Genomic DNA, 20394 nt, shown 5'->3' on the forward strand with positions numbered 1-20394 from the left:
GGTGCTAGTTCTTGCTATTTTTTAACATCTTTGAGCGTAACAGCCAGGCATTACCCATGTACATTGCTACCGCACAGATCATACTGAGAGAGGAAGTATCAGATTTGAATATGCGTAGTGCTGCCCTATAGTCGGTGAACCCAAGATTTTTGCATATAGGATTCAACCATTTCCTCCTTGCAGCCCTGTAAGCGGGGCATGCAAAGAGGAAATGTGGGAGTGATTCAGATGGTGCATGGCAACCTGGGCAGTTCACAGATGCCAAGCTATTCCGCCAACCTGCTACCATAACATTAAGTGGGAGCGTTCCTAGCCTAAGATTCATGTACAACAATCTATCGCGGGAAGATTGTATAAAATCGAGATAATGCTCGAATTTAACAGCTGGCTTATGTTCTCGAAACTGAGCAGTAAGGGTCCCTCGTTTAGGATTCCGTGCCTCCAACCCTTTTACCCATTCCCAATATACCTTCTTTACAAATTGCTTGGCAGGCAGGTTCTGAGTTACCCAACCTTCTTCCAGCCCTATTTCTTTTGCCAACTTTCTTGGATTGCAAATCCACTTGATCTTGTTTCCTTTGTCTAGGTTGATGATCTCACTCAGTGCAGCCGCGTAGTTTGCCAGTTCAGGGGTCTTTCTTAGGCACACCCAGAACAATAAGGGACGTAGTCTAGCGATGTTTGTAAATGACTGTCTTCCCAAATCGCAACGAAGCAGGGTCAGAGGGGTGGAGAGCGGCAAAGATACCAAGCCCCTAAAGAACTTATTTTCAGATTTCTCAAGCTCACAGACCTCTTCAAAACCCCATAGCTCCGACCCATAGAGAGCCGAAGGGAGTGCCTTGCCCTCGTAGACCACGAGGGCCGGGCCTACTGGTCTGCTAACTGAGAAGCGCTGTTCCCTTAATATGGCTCCAGCTACCCTTCTGTGGTTAAGGAGCATTTTTGCTAGGTGAGTGTTCCATTTCATTTGGTTGTTCATCCTAATCCCCAAATAATCAAACGAGTCTACGGTTTCCAAAGGGGTACCAATCAGGTTAATACTAATCTTCAAGCATTTGCGAGAGGAGAGTGCCATCAATTTCGTTTTGTCAGTATTAATCGATAGGCCCCGTAAATTACAGAAAAGGCTAAACCTATTTAAAGTTTTTGTAGGCCTGCAGGTGTTTTTGAGACCAGTAACGTATCATCTGCGAATAGGAGGGTGGGGGTTTTCTCCCCGGCCAGGGTTGGGGCATAAGATGGAACCTCTCTCAAATGGTCCACCACCCCATTTACAAAGATAGAGAACAAAGTTGGAGCCAAAACGCAACCCTGGCGCACCCCCCTATTCACTGCCACCCTTCCTGTTAGCTGGCCTTGGTTACCCCTCCTAATTTTAGCATAATTCCCCTCAAGTAGACGCTTGACAAAGTCAAGAATCATGGGGGGAATCCCTGGATCGTACAGGACTTGCCATAACCTGGCCCGGGGAACCAGATCGAAAGCGGTCTTAAGATCCATGAAAGCCAGATGTAAGCTACCCTTCCCTATGGATACCACTTTCCAGTGCAGAGTACAGAATCTGAACACTTGGTCAATCGTCCCTACTTTCTTCCTGAATCCTGCTTGAAAATGTGAGAGGACATTAGCATCATCCATCCACGACCTTACTCTCGTTAGGAGGACTCTGCCAACCACTTTTTGTATTACATCAATCAAACTGATTGGCCTGTAGTTGGCAGGATCCTCCCGGTTGCCCTTTTTGTATATCGTGACCCCCTCTTCCCCTTTCCAAGAGTCCAGGACAGGGTGGCCTCTGGCTATCAGGTTCATTATGAGGAGGATGAAGTCTGCCCACCCTTTAACTTCGTGTAGGAGTAAATCACCAGGGAGGCCGTCAGGACCAGCTGTCTTTCCAGGTGCCAGCCCAGCTATGGCAGAAGAAACCTCACTGTGCTCAAAAGTTTCATCTAAATTAGCCCCCTCTGTTCGGTATTCAAGGCTAGGAGCCATGTCAGATACTGGGATAGGTCCATTAGACTCCACCGTAGCTGTTTCAACATCGCAGTATAGGGCAAGAAAATGGGCATGCCATTCATGTTCCGCGATGTGGTTCGAAATCGGGTCAGTCCCCTTTCGGCTACCTTTGTTCATTATTTCCCAGAATACTGCAGGGTCTTTTAATAGAGAAGCGGCTTTAAGTTCTTGCCAATGGTCTTCTTCCCAGTTACGTTTGGCAAGCTTGACTGTCCTAGCGTACTCCCTTCTTGCTAGTCTTATTAGGAGGGGATTGTTCCCTTTTAAAGCCAGGGAAAGACTCCGCCTCTTTTCCCTGCAAACGTCTGAGTAAAACAGGTTAGGAGACCTGGGATGCAGTTTCCTGTTGGTACTCTGATTGCTAGGGTCCGAAACGGTGAAGAACTCCCCCAACCCATCATTGTCCTTTGATAAAAATCGGGAAGGGGAGAGGGCACTATGATCTCTGTAGCAGCAGTAATCGCCCCAAGCTCCAATGATTTCTGCTCGACAAGATCTCTAATGTTGACCAATTTAATCTCCTCATTCGCAACTTTATGCCATTTAAGGCGCCGGTTACAATGGGAGGGGACTGCCTGTTTTGTCATGGTCTTCACCAAATTTGCGGACTTAGAAATGGTCCAGGTGTTTCTTAGTTGCATGCAGAGTGGATTGTGGTCACTGTCCTGGGTTGGTTTCACCTCCATGTCTATTAGTTCTCCCCAAAGTCGGATGTCTAGAAAAATGTAGTCAATCCGCGATGGGCAGCTACGCCTGTTATATATATTAGCCCCTTTGAGATCGGAACATGTACGCCCATTAACAGCTCTCAAATGGAACTTCACGGATATGGCGTTCAATTGTATGGCTCGTTGTGTCCACTTTTTAATTGGGGGGAGGTTAAGCAATGGAATGGCAAATTTACTGTCCTGCTCCCCGGTACCCAGCACATACTCCTCGCTAAGTGGCTCGAATCTTAATAGTAATATTGGGGTACTACTAAGTAAGTAAACTAAGCAATATACTATAAACATCTATTTGCGGTAGGTACTAACGGGATAGTGTCACTGTATCCCCAGAGATCCACCTCAAAGTCAGTGAAAGCGCCCTACTGGAAATGGGTCTCCACTTTTTTAAGATAGCAGAAGATCCAAGCTCTTTGCTCTTTTGCAGTTGGGTACTCCAGGAGAGTCTCACCCCTGGGTATTCAAAACTCTCCTAGCCCGCACAATCGGGGTCCCAGCTACCTCCATCTTGATTTTAATGAACACTAGGCATTTAAGGGCAGAACGTTGTGTTCCCTGCATTGATTTGAAGTCCTATAGCTTCACCGAATATTTCTAATTCTCCCCGCAAGATTTGTAGGTCCACAGGGGTGCGTGATGGAGGTAGGGTGTCAGCAAACACCAGCAAAGGATTGCGGACATTAGCAAGTTTAGAGCGTCACGTTGACAACTCTTCATCAACCCCACCAGGCTATTATTAAACAAACAAAATAGGGCAGGAGCTAATACACACCCCTGTCTAACCCCACAGATAATAGGGTTCCTATCAGTAAGGAACCTGTGGCTATTCCACCTAACATATGTGTCAGAGTGGAGATTCAATAGAATGGTTCAGGGGTCTTCAGGCATAGTGTATTGTCTCAACCCCCCCAGAAGTTTCCTAGGGACTAGATGGAATGCAACCCTAAAATCAATGAAGGCCACAGATAGATGGCCATTTCTTATTATGACATATTTCCAGCAAATGGCTGACAATCTAAACACTTAGGGGCATATCATCAAGGTGGCGATAAGAAATCGCCACTTTTGCGTTCATTTTCGGGCAAAAATCGGCGATAATTTTATCGCCTTATCAGCAAAGAAACGCTATTGCGTGTTTTGCTGACTTCACGCCAGTTACAGCAACGTCCAGCTTTGCATCTCTAATGAGTGGGCCTTCCTCTCCGAAATAACTGGATAAATGTCACTAACTAACATTTCTCCAATTATCAAGCTGCTTGCTAACACGCGGAGCGATAAGAAAAGTAGCGCTAACCAAGGTTATTGCTACTTTCCTTACGCCTGCTTGTAATCCGACTTAGCCATGTAATCTAATTGGGGGTGGATTACATGGCTAAGAACACCCTGCCCTATCAGCAAGGTATAGCCGGTCACAGTGTGATTATCGCTGGATTTCCAGCGATAATCACTCTGTTTTCCAGCAAACACTCGGATTCCTATCGCATTGGAGATATGCGTTGCTGATAGCACGCTATCTCTGCGATAGGAACCAGCGTTAGCCTGCGATTATTATCCTAGCGCTAAGTGCGCTTAGCGATAATTATCGCATGGCCTTGCTGATATGCCCACTAGTCCATAGTACTAGAACAGCAAGTTGCCTGGGATGGGATATAGGCCAGGAGTTTTTCCCCACTTCATTGAATTTAAAGCCACCTCAGTCACTTTTCAGGACAAAGTGTAAGTGGGAGAGTTGCACTTGGGAAGCTGTAACCTCGGGGTATCCGATTCATGCTCACTGTTTCATACTGTAAAAAGAGAGGTTAAGTGGTAACTCTGATCAGCTGGGACCAACGAGTCAGGTTGGGATTGCTCCTTCCGCTACCTGTTGCTTGGATTTTACAAAAGGCTTGGGTCTCTTTGGACCCGATTCGCAGAACTAACTTAAGACAAAATCCTAAACTTACAACTATTTTGGTATTCACAGAAGGAACTTACTCATTTTGGGATTCACAGAAGGCACTTACTCATTTTGGGATTCACAGAAGGCACTTACTCATTTTGGGATTCATAGAAGGCACTTACTCATTTTGGGATTCACAGAAGGCACTTACTCATCAATGAGGAAGCAGGTCAGATAAAGATGTTAGCACCTCAAGGGCATTCTATTAGCTGAATGAGCACTATATGAATAGACTGATCCAAAGTAACATAACACTAGACATCAGTTTATGTGTGTCTGCCAAGAGAACCAGTTTGAAGTGTTAACAACATGGGATAAGCAATCACAGTGCTGTTTATGATCTAAGGAAAAAGAGACCTATTTTTTTTTTTTTTTTTTAACGATTTGTAGAGCGCCTGGTGACCCGAAGGCATCCCCGCGCTATAATGTTTGTAATATCCAAAGGAGGGGGGAGCAGGGAGAGTAGGGACTTTATTTTGGGAATAGGAGCGTTTTCAATTTTTTTCAGAAGGTCAGATAACTAGGTTCCAGCCTCAGGGTACGGGGAAGGGCATTCCACCCGGCAGATGCCTTCACGGAGAATCGTCGGCCACCGGTCCGTGTCTTCCTGTACCTGGGGATGTTGGCCAGCCGCTCATTCTCATATCAAAGGGATCTGGGGGCCTTATACGGAGTAACCAGGTCACTGAGGATCGTGGGGCCTACGCCATTCATCAATTTGTGTGCGGTACACATGGCCTTAAATTCCACCCTCTGGCGCACTGGCAGCCAGTGAAGGGCTTTGATTGCTGGTTTGGCTGATACTCTGGAGGGAAGGTTCATAAGTAGTCGGGCTGCTGCATTCTGTGTGCGTTGAAGTTTAGCCATGGTGGCTTCAGGGGCTCCCAGGTATACCATGTTTCTGTAGTCCAACCGAGCCAGCATTAAGCCTTGGACTAGGAGTTTTCTCGACGTGGGTGGGAGTAAGGGGAGAATCTTGCGGGTGGACCGCATCAGCCCGAAACAGGTTCCTGCAGTTTTGGATGCTTGCGTTCTCATCAAGAGCTCGGGTTCCAGCCAGACTCCTAAGGTCTTAATTTCTTGTTTTGGGGTGGGAGTTTCCCCGAACACGTCTGGCCAGACCGATGAGGGGATAGTTGCCCATTGCTTGCCCATGAGCATAACTTCGGTCTTTGACCCGTTTAATTTCAGTGATGATTCACACATCCAATTGTGGATATCCGTGAGGCAGTTTGCCAAATTGTCCGGGTGGTCGTCCAGTTGGGATAAGGAGACGACCAGCTGAGTATCGTCAGCATAACTCACTATTTTAATTCCGAAGGGGGTAACCACATCTTCAAGAGGGGCCATATAGGCATTAAAGAGCGTGGGGCTTAGAGACGACCCCTGGGGGACCCCGCTCGTGAGAGGGAGGGTGGTCGAATGGTAGTTGCCATCCCATACCTGGAACGAGCGCCCAGTGAGGAAGGACTCTATCCACCTGAGCGCCGCCCCTGTGAGGCCTGCTGCCTCCAATCGATGGAGTAGGACACAATGGTTGACTGTGTCGAAGGCTGCACTAAGATCCAGGAGGATCACTGCCACTGACCCTCCTGAATCCAAAATGCGCCTTGCCTCCTCGATGACTGCAAGAAGGGCGGTATCTGTGCCATGGCCAGGGCGGAACCCAGTTTGGGATTGCCGTAAGATGTTATTTACCTCAAGAAATTGTGACAGTTGACCATTGACCAGTTTCTCGGCCACCTTGCTAATGCAAGGAAGGAGTGAAATTGGCCGGTAGTTTGCCATGTCGTCAGGGTCCAGCTGTGTTTGTTTTATGAGTGCTTTAACTACTGCACTCTTCCAGCTAGAAGGGACAGAGCCTTGGGCGAGCGAGCTGTTTATGAGCTCCGTGATCGTGGGCACGATGGCTGGGGCTATGGTTTTAAGAAATCTAATGGGTGCGGGGTCCAAAGGTGAACCGCTTTTCATTTTGGCCATGGTTGAGTCTACCTCGTTCCAAGTAACTGCCCTAAACATTGCTAGTTGATGGCCCAGGCTGCTTCCTGACTGACTGGTGGGAGTTACATTGTCCATGTGGCATGGTAGACGGGGAGGCGGAAGGGAGGCTAAGATGCGGGCGGTTTTGTCATTGAAGTATGTAGCTAGTTCATTACTTCGGTCTACAGGGGAGTGGTCGGGGGTGAAGGAGCTGGGATTTTCAATAGCTCTTTTACAATAAGGAAGGATTCCCTTGTTGAGTTGGTGGAGTTTTTTGTCCGTGTATCGTAATGGGAAGCTTTGGTATGTTTCAGTGTTGCTTTGTATACTTTCACTGATTTCTGATAAGCTTCCTTGCTCGCGTGCTGCCAGTCTTATGGTTAAGCAAGCTTGGAAGTGCTGTTTTAAGAAATGATTAGTGAAAGTGCTCTAAATGTATGGTTATCACATAATGATGTCGATCTGAGATGCTGCACTTTAACATCTTTTATGGGGTATATTTCTTTCTATCACTGAAAATCTAATAGAACATAGGACACCTGAGGCATTTGCTCTTAGCACCATGTGGCTGGCTGACATCACCTTCTTTGCCAATTATTGAGTAGTGGAGTGGTCCAAGACTGTTGGAATCAGGCAATGGTGACCCCCTTACTCAAGAAAGCCACACACGATACCCTATGCCCATCGAACTACAGGCCTATCTCCCTGTTACCCTACCAGGTAAAAATACTGGAGCAGTCAGTTAGCAAAACCCTGTCATATTTTCTAGAAGACAACCACTTGCTAGATGAGGTTCAATTTGGGTTCCGACCTGCGCATGGAAACAAAACAGCTTCAGTGACAGTCCTAGACGAACTCAGAATGCGAGCTGACACCGGCCAATTGGTCATATTAGTGTTATTGGATATGTCAGCTGTATTTGATAGGTCAATCACAACATTCTGTTAAAGAGACTTACGGAAGTTGGAATTAAGGGCATGGAACTGAACTTGTTCTAGTCATACCTGTCGGGCAGACAGTAGGCAGTGGTTATTCCTCCCTTTGTATCCAGAAAGAGTTCCATCCAGCACGGGGTCCCTCAGGGTTCGGTAATAGGTCCGATTCTATTTAACGTATACCTGCACCCACTTATTCCTAATATTAAATCTCATGGAATAGAATTAGTGAACTACACGGATGATACGCAACTTGTCTTCTCAATGGAAGGGAATCAAGCAGTATCATTGGATATATTCCACAAGTGCATGCGAAGAACTGCTGACTGGCTTAGAGACAGCTCCTTAAAATGTAATGGTGACAAAGCAGAAGTTGTGTTCTGTACGGCAAACAAAATATCCCGCCCACTGCCAGCCGACTTCTGGCCTACCCCCACAGACAAACCACTAATTCCATCTAAGACAATGCGTAATCTTCCGCCAGGACACAGGTGGTGAGTGTCATCTTGAGCAGGTTAGACTATTCTAACGCTCTACTACTGGGAGCACCAAATTCTGTGATAATGAAACTGCAGAGAATTCAAACAATAGCTGCCTAGTTAGCTTTAAAGAGAGATCGTGGGACTTCTACGTCTCTGTCCCAGAAGGATCTTCATTGACTACCGATTCTAAAAGGAATACAATTTAAATCACTCTGCATTGTCTTTACACACGGAATAGGACCTAAGACCACTGCAGAGCAAATTTACCTGGTATATTCCATTTAGAAACCTTCGCTCATCAACATCAATACTGGTGAGAACAACTAGATTTAGAAAAACCAGGTCTGGAGCAGAGCATCTGGCTCTGCAGATTCGCGGTTGTGGAATGAACTCCTGATTGATGTCAGACAAACTGAGAATCTGCTGCACAAGGTCGGATGGCTGGGTGATAATTGCGCTGAGTTGTGACAAAAATCTATATATACAATATGGCAAGCTCAAAGGATAAGGTGATGGCCATCCACCAACGACCAAACTGATAATGATAAATCAGTACCATACATAATAAGAAACCAAGATATATCCTGAGCTAAAAGCAACACCAAAAGTTTGTCAAATCAATCACAAGTCGAGTAGTCTTCGTCTCTTCATTTTTCAAATATAGATCTTCTTAACGGTCTAGCCGACATTGCATTAAATGCCACTGATGTTCCACTGATGCCTTTGTGAACAAATCTATAAAATGTCAATGAGTGTGGAGGGAATAAGTATCCATTGCCTACTTCCATCAAGGAGAGACCTTTGTATTTTTTCTTGTGCAATCACAATTTGTTATATTTACTTAATAAATGTGCACAGACTTAAAGAAAAGCATATGAAGTGAGTTATTCTGAGTTAAATAGGATGCTATCACAATACAACAGACAGAAGAAGCAATAACAAACTACACAACACAAGCAACATCACACACAGTTTCTCACAAGAAGAACAATACAGCAACACAATAATAGAAAACACAGTACTCCGACACAACAGCAACAAATTAAAAATATATAATGATAAACAATAACACAAACTAACAGACCAAGAGCTTGAATGAATGTATTGTGATCCCTCATGTGTAGACTGCTTCAGCTGCCCTCACCCTATGGGGACAGAGGGCCGGATTTGGAGTTTGACAGATGGATCCCTTTGTCACAGATGTGGCGGGTATTCCGTCCACTGTACTACAAATGCATTATATCCTATGCCCCTATAACAAGATGAATGAGGTATCTGTTGTGATGTTGTGTTGTGATGGAGTCCCCCATCCACCAAAGTAAGAATCGGGCCCTAAGTTTGTAAAGCCAGCACACTGCTTAAGTGACTGCTGAAGATCAGCTTTACACACATGGCTGAGACTGGACTTACTGTGAACGGCCCTTTTACCCTGAGCTGGACTTGAGCTTCCAGTGTCACTCAAAGACCTGCACAGGTCACAGAACACATGCTGTGCACATGCTGCTTTGCACTACTTACCTGTAAATACAGTTATCTAGTCAGGGTATTGTTTACATTCACAGGGTCTTGAATAAGTTACTGACTCAAGGGTATGTGAGTGTGTAAACCCATCCAACTGTGGAGAATCTGTACCCTGTAAAGCTGTCCAAGAAAGGAAAGCTTGTTGATGCTGTGACAGTGAGGTCAAGGAGGAGACGGCCAAGAGAGGAGAGGTCCTTCCTAACCTCGTGTTCAGGAACCACAAGACCAAAAACAGTCTGTGCTCTTGCGATCCGTAAGACCCCACAATCTGTGGAATGACAGCAGCACTAGAAACCAGTGAGAAGGGGGCTTCATTTGGGTGTAACATGTGACAAGATGAGCTTTGTGTCTTGTTGAAACATTTACCAAACCAGAGTACCTACAGTGAGCTCACAGACTGCTGTCCACCAGGGCACCTCATTGAGCAGGGTTGCCTCCTTGAAAAGCTCAAAAGAATTGTGAAGATAGGACAATCTTTGTACATTCATATTATCCCTTCAAATGTATTTGAATTTTAGAAACAAATTTCCCACTCATGAGAGATGTGTATGTGTCTGTGTGGGAGTGGGTCACTGAACACCAACACAGTCTCACATCACACTGCTGTCTCAATCACTGAGAGCAGGCTTGGCGTGGAAGAAAGAAGTCAGAAGCCGACACATTACCTGCCACTGGCTTTAGCCGACAATACGCGCCTCCACAGTCGAGCGGCACACAGTCATGGGTTCCGAGACAAAACCTGTTGGCATCACATTGTTTGGGGCAGGGGTCTGGAAAAGAGAACAAGCAACACTTGAGGAAGATTAGACAACAGAGAATGAACCACAAATCCATGTTCTGCACTGAACACCAATAGTTATCAAGAAAACAGAGGACGAGAGGACGTAGGGTGTCAAGAGTGACGACTCGTGAGACATCGAACTCTTGACTTCGTGCATCTCTCAGTATCAAAAGTGCACAACAGGAAGTCACCAGGATGAACAATGACTCAGGAGCCACATCAGGAGAGCTCGGCTCTGCAGAAATCCTATGATCAAAATCCATTGCTACTGCACCTGGACCTCAAACACAACTGAACCAAGTTACTTACATGTTATCTTTATTAGCCTTAGGATAGTCCTTCTCATTATAGTTATTACTTACTGAGGCTCCTCCTGCTTCTGACAGGACGCTACCAAAGCTTTCCTGTACTTTGATTAAAATACAAACGGCAAGGCATATGTACCAATGTTTTTGCGTCGCCCTTGCACCATGCCAGGGGGTGCGGGGTATTGCAAAACCTATAATGAGCTTTACCAAAGCCACGCCTGTCCACCTCGCATGGCTCTGTGTGGCTTGATAAATCTGAAGTCATGTAAGTCGCTGTCTTGCGTTCCTCTGACCCAGGGGGGCGCTCCTAGATTGACCATCAGTGGTAGACCTGGGAATGCGTCAAAATGCTATGGCTCCCCAGGGGATGCGTAATGAGGTGAAACATGTTTATTTCTTCTTATTTTTCCCTCTTTCTACATGTGCTGCATTCTGCAGAAGAGAGGAAAATACCTCTGGAGATTCCTCCATACAGCGCAGGCACCCTTGCGCCTCGCTTCAGCGCAGGCGCCCTTGCGCCATGGTGCGGAGGCGCCTGCTTTGGCCTGAGGCAGGTACCTGCAGTCCCTTGCAGTGCATAAAGGTGGTTTGCTGCATTATGTTACGCGAACTTTCTTAAATATCACATCATGTGCATAAAGATCTCTCCCACCAATATAATTGTGTCAAAGGAAGGAATGGAGGGAGGGAGGGATCTTTATATAACGAGGAAGACTATCCTATGGGCAATTAAGAGTTCTGGTAAGTCATTTGGTTCATTAACCCTACCTATGCCCTCCTTATTACAGTAATTACTTAGTGAGGATGTACCAAAGCAAAGAATTAACAGACACAATTATATGCTGCTGAAAATCAAATGTGTTTGTAAAAATAACATCACTGCCATATTTATAACAGAAAAACCAAACGTGTCTGTCGCTTTGGAAAACATCTCCAATTTACAATGAACTAGGCAAGTGCCAGTGTTCGCCCATGTTGCTGCCTTACATATTTCTTGGAGCAAAACACACACGTGCCTAGCCCATGATACAGATACTGCCCTGGTCAATCTTGCCAACACATTACCAGGCAGGTAAATTTCAAGTGAAATTTACAACAGGGAAATTACTGGTGTAATTCACCTACTAACTGTGGAAGTTGAAGCCTTTTTCCCTTTAAGGCAGTACCACAGGACACAATAAAGACTGAGAAGCTATAAATTCACTTGTTCTCTTCAAATGTATTAATAGTGGGCTTCTAACATCCAGTATTGAAGGTATGTTATCAGATGCATGGGGAACAGGAAGAATGCTTTCTTTTGTAGAATGAAAGGTTGATTGTAAATATGAATAAGAGATCAGCGAAGATGTGAATTCCCCCATTATTGTTATAAAGTTGCCTGCAATGAGGAATGCTGCCTTCACAGAAACCCTGGTAAAACCATCTTGGTCTAGAGGTTTAAAGGGAAGTGTAGTGATTACACAAAAGCAAGAAAGTGTAGGAGCCCTATGTTTATTGACCAATCTTCTCCACAGCTTCCAGGGAATTAATCAACGAACCCTGGTGTTCAGACATCAACATTCTGGAACCATGAACTGACATCATAGAAGGGATGGTAGGTTAACAAATTTAAACATCTCCTTTCTTTCCCTGAGGGAATAAAAGAGGGGAAAAATGTACTACCGAGAAACAAGTTTAAATGTGTGCTTGGGGTGGAATCGATCGAGTGCTTAGGTCATTGTATATCGGGTGAAGGGATTGAACCAAGAGAAGGTTTGATTGATGCCATGGTGAATGCCTCATGCCCCAAGATAGAGAGAGGGAGAAACAGAAGAAAAGGCAAAGAGGAAAAACAGCTGAAAAACATTGCATGTGCAAATTTTTTAAAATGCAAACGCTTAGGTGGAACACTTTTCCCACCGCTTCAGGAGAAAACCCTCGATGCACATCTTTAACACTACCCCCCACAGCCGTTGGAACAACACGCCCCCTCTAAAGGTTTTCTGACACCGAAGATCCAGCACCACTCTCTAGACCCAATTGCTGAACCACAAGTCTTGGAATCTTGTAAATCCAGGAGAGGTTCCACCAGCTCCCCCCACTGACTCACAGCAAAGCGTGGCGTGGCATCCACCTTACAGGGGGGACTGAACTTTGACCCTTGGCCACCTTGGGATGTTATTTATTTCTCACCCAGTTACCCACTAGAACCTTGATATTCAGACTACAAATATCCTGAGCACATTTACGTTACACTTGATAAGTAGTATTGGGTGATGTATTCACAACATCCTCACAAGATCCAACCTTGAAACGCAAATCCCATTTTCTCATCCAGGCTGGACACATGTCAAAGGTAGCGACTCGCCCACGTAACAACTGAAACGGGCTTTACCCACTGCTTGACTGGGAGTAGTGCGATGTGCCCTCAAAATGCTCTGCACTGCTTCTTTGACCTCTATCCTATTGGAAATAGCCCACTACACACACTCAACATGAATGTGATTAATGCACTCAATGAAACCATTGGCTTGTGGATGATATAGAGCCACATGGCGATGCAAATCCCAGATTGAGAAAGAAACTCAGACATCTCCATTGATGTGTATTGCACCCTGTTGCCAGACACTATTTTATTAAAGAAACCTTCCCTAGCAAACAGACTTTGAAAGAATCTGATGACCTCTTGGGTATTGGGAACAACCGTGAAATGGATACCCACCATTTGCTTTAGTAGTCGGCTACCACCAAAGCAAACTTATACTTATTGGGCAAAGCGTTGAAAGGCCCCACAAAATCAATAGACAATTCCATCCATGGAACACTGGGAAGTTCCACCACCTGAACATGGAGGATGATCACCATGTCACTGGTACTGCAAATCACACACCCCTTGACAACATCATCGACCTGGCGATCCATGGATGGCCACCAATAGACTCCAAGAATCCTCCTTCTGTTACATGTTTTCTGAAGATACCCCTCATGATCAGCATCAATGATGCGTGACCTCAAACATTCAGGGAAAACAAATTATTCACACCGCATGATCATCTCACCACCCTCCAACGTGAGCTTAACAGCGATCTTGGCATTAAGTTCTCCATTCAAATGCTTTAGGTAACATTGAACAATGTGTTCTTTAACTTTTTTGAGAACCGGATCAGACTGCATGGCATCCAACCACTCCTGTTCAGAAAAGCAACCCACACTGCAGACATCTACAGCTGCAATCAAACACTCTTCATCTTCATCGCTTCAAACCTGCTCCCCATTTCCCAAAGGTAATGGTGATCTTAAGAGAAAGTCTGCCCTCGTGTTTCTGCCTCCCGAATTGTTTTCCACTTCAAAGCTGTATTACAACACCTTCTAACTCAATCTCGCAATCTTTGGGGTATGCTCCTTGACAATATGCCTATTAAGAATGGGAATGAGCGCCTTCTGGTTGGTCAATAACTTGATAGTCTTCTCCCACAGAAAGCACTTGAACATTTCAACTGCCCAGCAGCATGCCAGCAACACTCTTTCAATGACAGAGTAGTTATTCGCACTCTGCCGTAGTGCCCAAGAGGCAAACCCGACAGTATGTTCCTTTCCATGTTTGACCTGGATGATCATATCACCCAAACCATCTGAATTCGCATCTACCGAGACGATACACTGTTTGTGGAGATCAAAAGGGGTGAGAACCTTGCGCATCCCGACATGTTGCTTAATGCGAACAAATTCATCCTGGCACACCTGATCCCATACTAAGGTGACCTTCCTCTTCAGTAACTCTCAAATAGACAGTTGTAGCAGCAAGGTAGGGAATGAACTTAGGGTAAAATTCACACACACCCAAAAAATGAAGAGACCTGAGGCCAGATGTAATACCCGCCAATTTACGAGTCGCAAATTGCGTCGCATTTGTGACTCTCAATTTGCGACTCGCTAATTGGAAGTTACAACAGTCTCTCAGACACTGTTTGCGATTCCTAATGGAGTCGCAAATTGCCTGCCTCGTTAATATTAATGAGGCAGGCGCAATTTGTGACCCCTTTAGGAATGGCTAGCACTCACAGGGACGGTGGCCTGCTGGGGTCAGCAGACCACCATGTCTGTGACTGCTTTTTTAATAAAGCAGTTTTTTTTTCAAATGCAGCATATTTCCCTTAAAGGAAAACGAGATGCATTTAAAAACGAGAAATTAAACTTTTCAGTTTCATTTTTTTAAGGGCAGGCAGTGGTCTTTGAGACCACTGCCTGCTCTAAAATATTTATTCCCACATACTTACAAAGGGGAAGGGGTCTCCTGGGAATCCCTTCCCCTTCGCGAGTAGTTTAGCATCTACTTGTAGTAGGTGGTAAACTGCAAGTGTTTTGTGGCCACAAAACATTAGAACATAGCATGTTGACTCGCTATTAGGAAGGGACGCCCCTTCCTATTAGCGAGAGTCACAAATGTTATTTTGCGAGTCAGTGACTCGCAAAATAGCATTCGTACATGCTATTACCCTTTTTTGCGGACGCAAACTGGAGGATCTCCTGTTTGCGACTGCAAAAAAGGGTCGTACATCTGGCCCCTGATCTTTAGACCTGGGGCATGGGGCATTTACAATGGCCTCAATGAAACTTTCTCTTGGTTCAATCCCTTCACCTGATACACGATTTCCTAAATCCTCAATCTATTTCCCCTAAAAAACATATTTAAGCTACAAATGCTCCCTCCTGAAGTCTGTTTAGTACTTTTGTGAGGGGCTTGTCATGAGATGCTCTGTACGCCCCAGCAACCAGAATGTCATCTTGGAAGACCACCGTATCCTCAACCCCCTTCAAGACCGTTTCCATGATGCACTGAAATACTGAGGCTGCAGAGGAAAGCCTAAATAGCATTCCCTTAAATTGAAGGGTCCCCACCAGAAACACAAAAGCAGTCAAATGATTACAAACAGCGCCCAATTCCACCTGATGGTATGTGGAGGATATGTCTATCTTGGAAAAATACATAGCACCAACAAACTTAGAAATAATGTCATCAATGAGGTGACAGGATGCGAGTCAACCCAGATTTCCTTATTCAGACTGCACAAGTCAATGCACGCCCCGAGACACCCATTCTTCATGTGGCCAACAAACAGCGAAAACATCCATAAGGAAGACTCAACCGGTTCAATAACTCCAGACTTACACATCCTTTTAAGCTCATCAGAGAGATCATCTCGGACACTATAGGACATATTGCACAGTTTATGCTTGACTGGAACTGCCTGGTCCTTCATCCTGATAAGATGTTTGAACCCTTTGATACACCCCATTTTGTCATCAAACACACTTCTGAATTTATCGGCCCACACAGTCAGACCTTCCCCATGACTATGCGCATTCACCACCGACACTTGTTCCTTAGTGCCTGGTCTGAGGGTCATGCCCAAAAGACCCTGGTAATACCACCCCAATATGTTGAATCCTTTCTTTGCCACATAGCCCTCCCCAATGCACCTGTCCTTAAAAATTAATCTGGTTCCAAAAAATCCCTTTAACTCAATCTTCCTACCCTCATAGGATACAGGATTTCTGCCTGGTGCTTTGAGATATTTGTCCACCCATTTTTATCAAAGAACTCCGCCGTGATCATGGTCATACGTGCACCAGAATCCACCAACAGTTGAATAGACTTCCCATCAACAACCAAATCAACCACAGGATCCACAAAATCATCAGACTCATCTTGACCACAACAACCAAATCACTCATGGAACTCACCACCTCCCCTGACAAGTCACCCTTATTATCTTCAGTGTAAGCAGTACTGACACTGCTGCTGGAACCACACACTTTGGCAAAGTACCCTTGTTTGCCACATTTGTGACAGAAGGCATAACACGCTGGACAGAATCGAGTGTTCGGGTAATGAGAAGGGAACCCAAATTCTGTGCGCAGATTTCTTTGCTGACCCATCTTTTTCTCAGGTCTGGAAGCTGTGTCTGTCCTGCCCCTCTGCTCACATTGTTGTTTTACTCCCTGATCTCTGCATTGGTTTACCGCCCACGCAACATCTTTGCCAGGTTTCAACTCTTTGGAAGCTTTCTGAGATGACTCTATGCTTTTGTCAATGGTAATGGTTTCTTGCAAAGATGGATTTTTCAAAGTTAACAACTTTCCTGAACTTTTTTGTCTCTATAATGCACTACAACCTGATCGCTGATCAGCTGAGAGGTGATGTGCTCAAACTCGCATTCTGATGCCAGAATATGCATGGCTGCCACATACGACACAATACTTTAGTCCGCTTGTTGTTCTCTAGTGAAGAACCTGTGTCTAGCTACAAATAGACTGCCTTCTGCATCAAATTGTTTCTCTTGCATTGCACATATGGGTGGAGAAGTGGAATGGTCAAACTCGTCGCCAAATTTGTAGTGATTACACAGAAGCAAGAGAGTGTAAGAGCTCTATGTTTATTGACCGTTCTTCTCCAAACCTTCCAGGGAATGAATCAACAGACCTTGGTGTTCAAATATTAACATTCTGTAACCATGGAACTGACATCATAGAAGGGGATGGTAGGCTAACTAATTACTACAGGAACCTTATGCAAACCTTCAAAAACTGTAAAAGAATTCTAATGAGAAATCAGAGGAGTAACAACGGGATTCCTTACATGGAAAGTTTCTAAGAGTTTTATGAACAATCAAAAAATGGGTGACAGGACCCCCTTGATTGTTTACAAGAAAAAGTGGCACCTCATTGAGAGGATAATGTTGAAGAGACTAGGCCATTGGCAAAAAAAATCCCAAATTTTATATGGCTTGATTAACACAGGTTGAGAACTAAGCAAGAGCATCAAAGGGTTTTCCAATGTTTCGCATATGTGTGAAGGGAGGAATTCTTCTTTACTGCCTGGATGTTACAGGATACTTCTTTACACAATCTAGATCTTGTAATCCAGTCCCCTCAATTTCCAGGTCTTCAGTCTTATCTGACGTATCTGTCTGAATGACAAGATAGGAGATTATAGGGGGTTCGCATTGAAAGGAAAAAGAAGATGGGGTCATATTGCTTGCTGAGTTAGCAAAGGATATCAAGGTTTCTTTGGCAGAATGGGGCAGCAAGAATCACCATCATCGCTTCTCTACAACAGAACCTTAGGGATAAGTGAAACTGAGAAAAAGCATACAGTATCTCCTGGGGCCCTGGAAGCTGCAGAGGGTTTCCATACAAAATGCGGGTAAAAGGGAATTAGAAGGACTTGCAAACAAGTACAGAGTCGGGAGGACGAGAAGGTCTGTCACTATCTGAAATACTTGAGGGCTGTGATGGAACTCTATAGAAGAGGGAAGATTGTAACTTAGACAACGTGCCAGGAGATTGACTGCATTGCTCAAATAGGTAAAAGATTAATTTATGCCAAAGTCAGAATCTTGTTCGCCAGAATTGTCAAGGATAGTAATTTGCTGCCCCCCTGATTGCGTATATATGATTCTGCAATTCTCCATCCTAATTGGGGCTGGTCTGCTGAACATACAAGTTGCAAAATTCTATAAAGCTTTTCCTATTGCAGCCACTTCCTCCAATTGGATGAATTGAGTGCTTCTTCGTGGGACCAATTGGACTTAGTTTCCTGATCACACCCATTGTATGGCGTGAGTCATTTGAGTTAGAGGGGTAAGTTTACAGTCTGTCACTTTTATGATAGTTGGAGCAGAACACCTTTGAAGGAGTTGAAATAGTTCTGGAGAGACTGGAATCACCACCTCGTGATCTGAGGATTTTGGGGATCAGGCACATAAACATGTTGGACTAGAGGTTTTTGATGAAGCGTAACCATGTAAGAAGACCTCCACGATTGGACTCTCAGCCATATCACGAGCTGAAGCTGATCTCCTCTGCAACCATTGACAAAGATGTAACTGTAGATTGTTCTCCCTATCCTGTGGCAGGAAGACTATTGCTCTCTCCGAGTCTAATAGTGCTCTGATGAACCTCTTTTGATGAATAGGCATCAGTTGGGATTTTTCTTTTATTGGAGATTAAAGGATCTTGCATATCATCTGAAGGATCTTCCTCTGCCTTTGAAAAGGAAGAAGACACAATTAACACCTCGCCTAGATATAGAGCTATGTACATTCCTTGGTGTGTAAAGGAGCCCCTCCTGGAGCTAGGACCTTGGGAAAGACACTCAGTGAAAAGGGGAGACTGAAAGGTAATACTTTGAACTGGAAAAATCCACTTTCTACTGCAAAACACAGAAACTTAAGGCAATCTTGGTGTACTAGGATGTGAAAATACTCTTCTTGCAAATGCAATGTCATCAGCAAATCTCCCTCTCAGAGCAAGGATAATATTGCTGGAGAGATATTATTTTGAATATGATGAGATTGATGCACCTGTTCAGGTTTTTCAAATTCAAGACTGAGCGGAATTTGCTGTCTGGTTTTCGTACCAGAAATGAGATGGAACAAAAACCACGTTGTCTCTCCATTAATGGAATCAGAGTACAAGGGTTGCACTCCCTAATAAATCATTTGCCTTTTCATCACTTCCTTGAACCTGGGGTCTATTTCCAAGACCAGTTCTTGCCAACAAATGAAAAAGTGGCTCATTCTTCCGCCCACTATATCGGATTGAGTGTCATTTGTTAAGTTGCTGTGTTGTTGTTTGGACTGCAAACACAAGGAGATGATGGACAGCGCACGGAAACTTTTCAGACTCTCACCCCAAGTCACAGATCTGGGTTGAATCCATCATTGTTCTTTAGCTCACTTCGCAACCTCAGTTCAGACCCAGCTATATGAGAACCAGTCTTGACCCTGTGCCTCATGGGAACAGTCCAGCCCAAACTGCAAAGCCAGGTCTTCCCTGAACCAGCAACAAGCATCCTAGGACCTGTTTCGAGGTAACACCCCACATCAGCAAGGCTAGCTTGAATCCAGTGGCAAAGTGAGAATGGCCTGCCAAGTTAGGGTGAACAAAGCAAACACAAGGAGATGAAGGACAGAGCACTGAAACTTTTGTAACACTCACCTCCAGTCACAGATCTGGGTTGAATACATCATCGTTCTTTAGCTCACTTCGCCACTTCAGTTCAGACTCAGCTATATGCAAATCAGCCTTGACCCTGTGCATCATGCAAACCGTCCAGCCCTGGCTTCCAAGCCAGTTCTTCCCTAAACCAAAACAAGCATCCTGGGACCAATTTCAGGGTTACAGCCCTCATCAGCCAGGCTAGCTTGAACCCAGTGGCAAAGTAGAGAAGGGACCTGCTTCTGGGCATAATCTGCTCTGGACGTATATGCCCAGACGTGGGCCCCGTGCTCTCCATGCCACTGGAGACAAGCTATCCTGGCTAATGAGGTGCGAAACCCCAAAACCGCTCCTAGGAAGCTTGTTTGGAGTCCAGGGTGGATCTGGCCTGGCAGCTCGGGCTGGACTGTTCCCATTGGGTGCAGGGTCAAGACTAATTTGCCCAATGCTGGGTTCAAACTGGAACAGCATAGTGAGCAAAAAAACTATGGATCTAGGCCCAGATCTTTATACTGGGGTTAATGTATGACATTGTTCTGCATTCTCTCCATCAACTGTTTTTTTTGCATTTGTCACCCCGAGTGAGACGGGTATGCCCAGACATGGTTCCTTTGCTCTCCATGCCACTGGAATCAAGCTATCCTTGCTGATCAGGGGTGAAACCCCTGAAACCGGTCCAGGACGCTTGTTTCCAGTCCAGGGAGGACCCGACCTGGCAGTTT

At 45.0% G+C, this 20394-nt stretch overlaps 1 protein-coding gene across 1 annotated transcript in view; it reads right to left on the reverse strand.

Annotated features, from left to right (window-relative positions):
* The window catches only part of LOC147693243 (uncharacterized), a 56795-nt gene that overhangs the window by 13875 nt on the left and 22526 nt on the right, over positions 1–20394 (reverse strand). Inside the window, exon 3 of the mRNA XM_086933642.1 lies at positions 10267–10371. Within this exon, the coding sequence (XP_086789768.1) occupies positions 10267–10371 (105 nt within the window). The remainder of the gene's footprint in view (positions 1–10266; positions 10372–20394) is intronic.

This window comes from Lissotriton vulgaris, chromosome 8, assembly GCF_964263255.1.
Source record: "Lissotriton vulgaris chromosome 8, aLisVul1.2, whole genome shotgun sequence".
NCBI lineage: Eukaryota > Metazoa > Chordata > Amphibia > Caudata > Salamandridae > Lissotriton > Lissotriton vulgaris.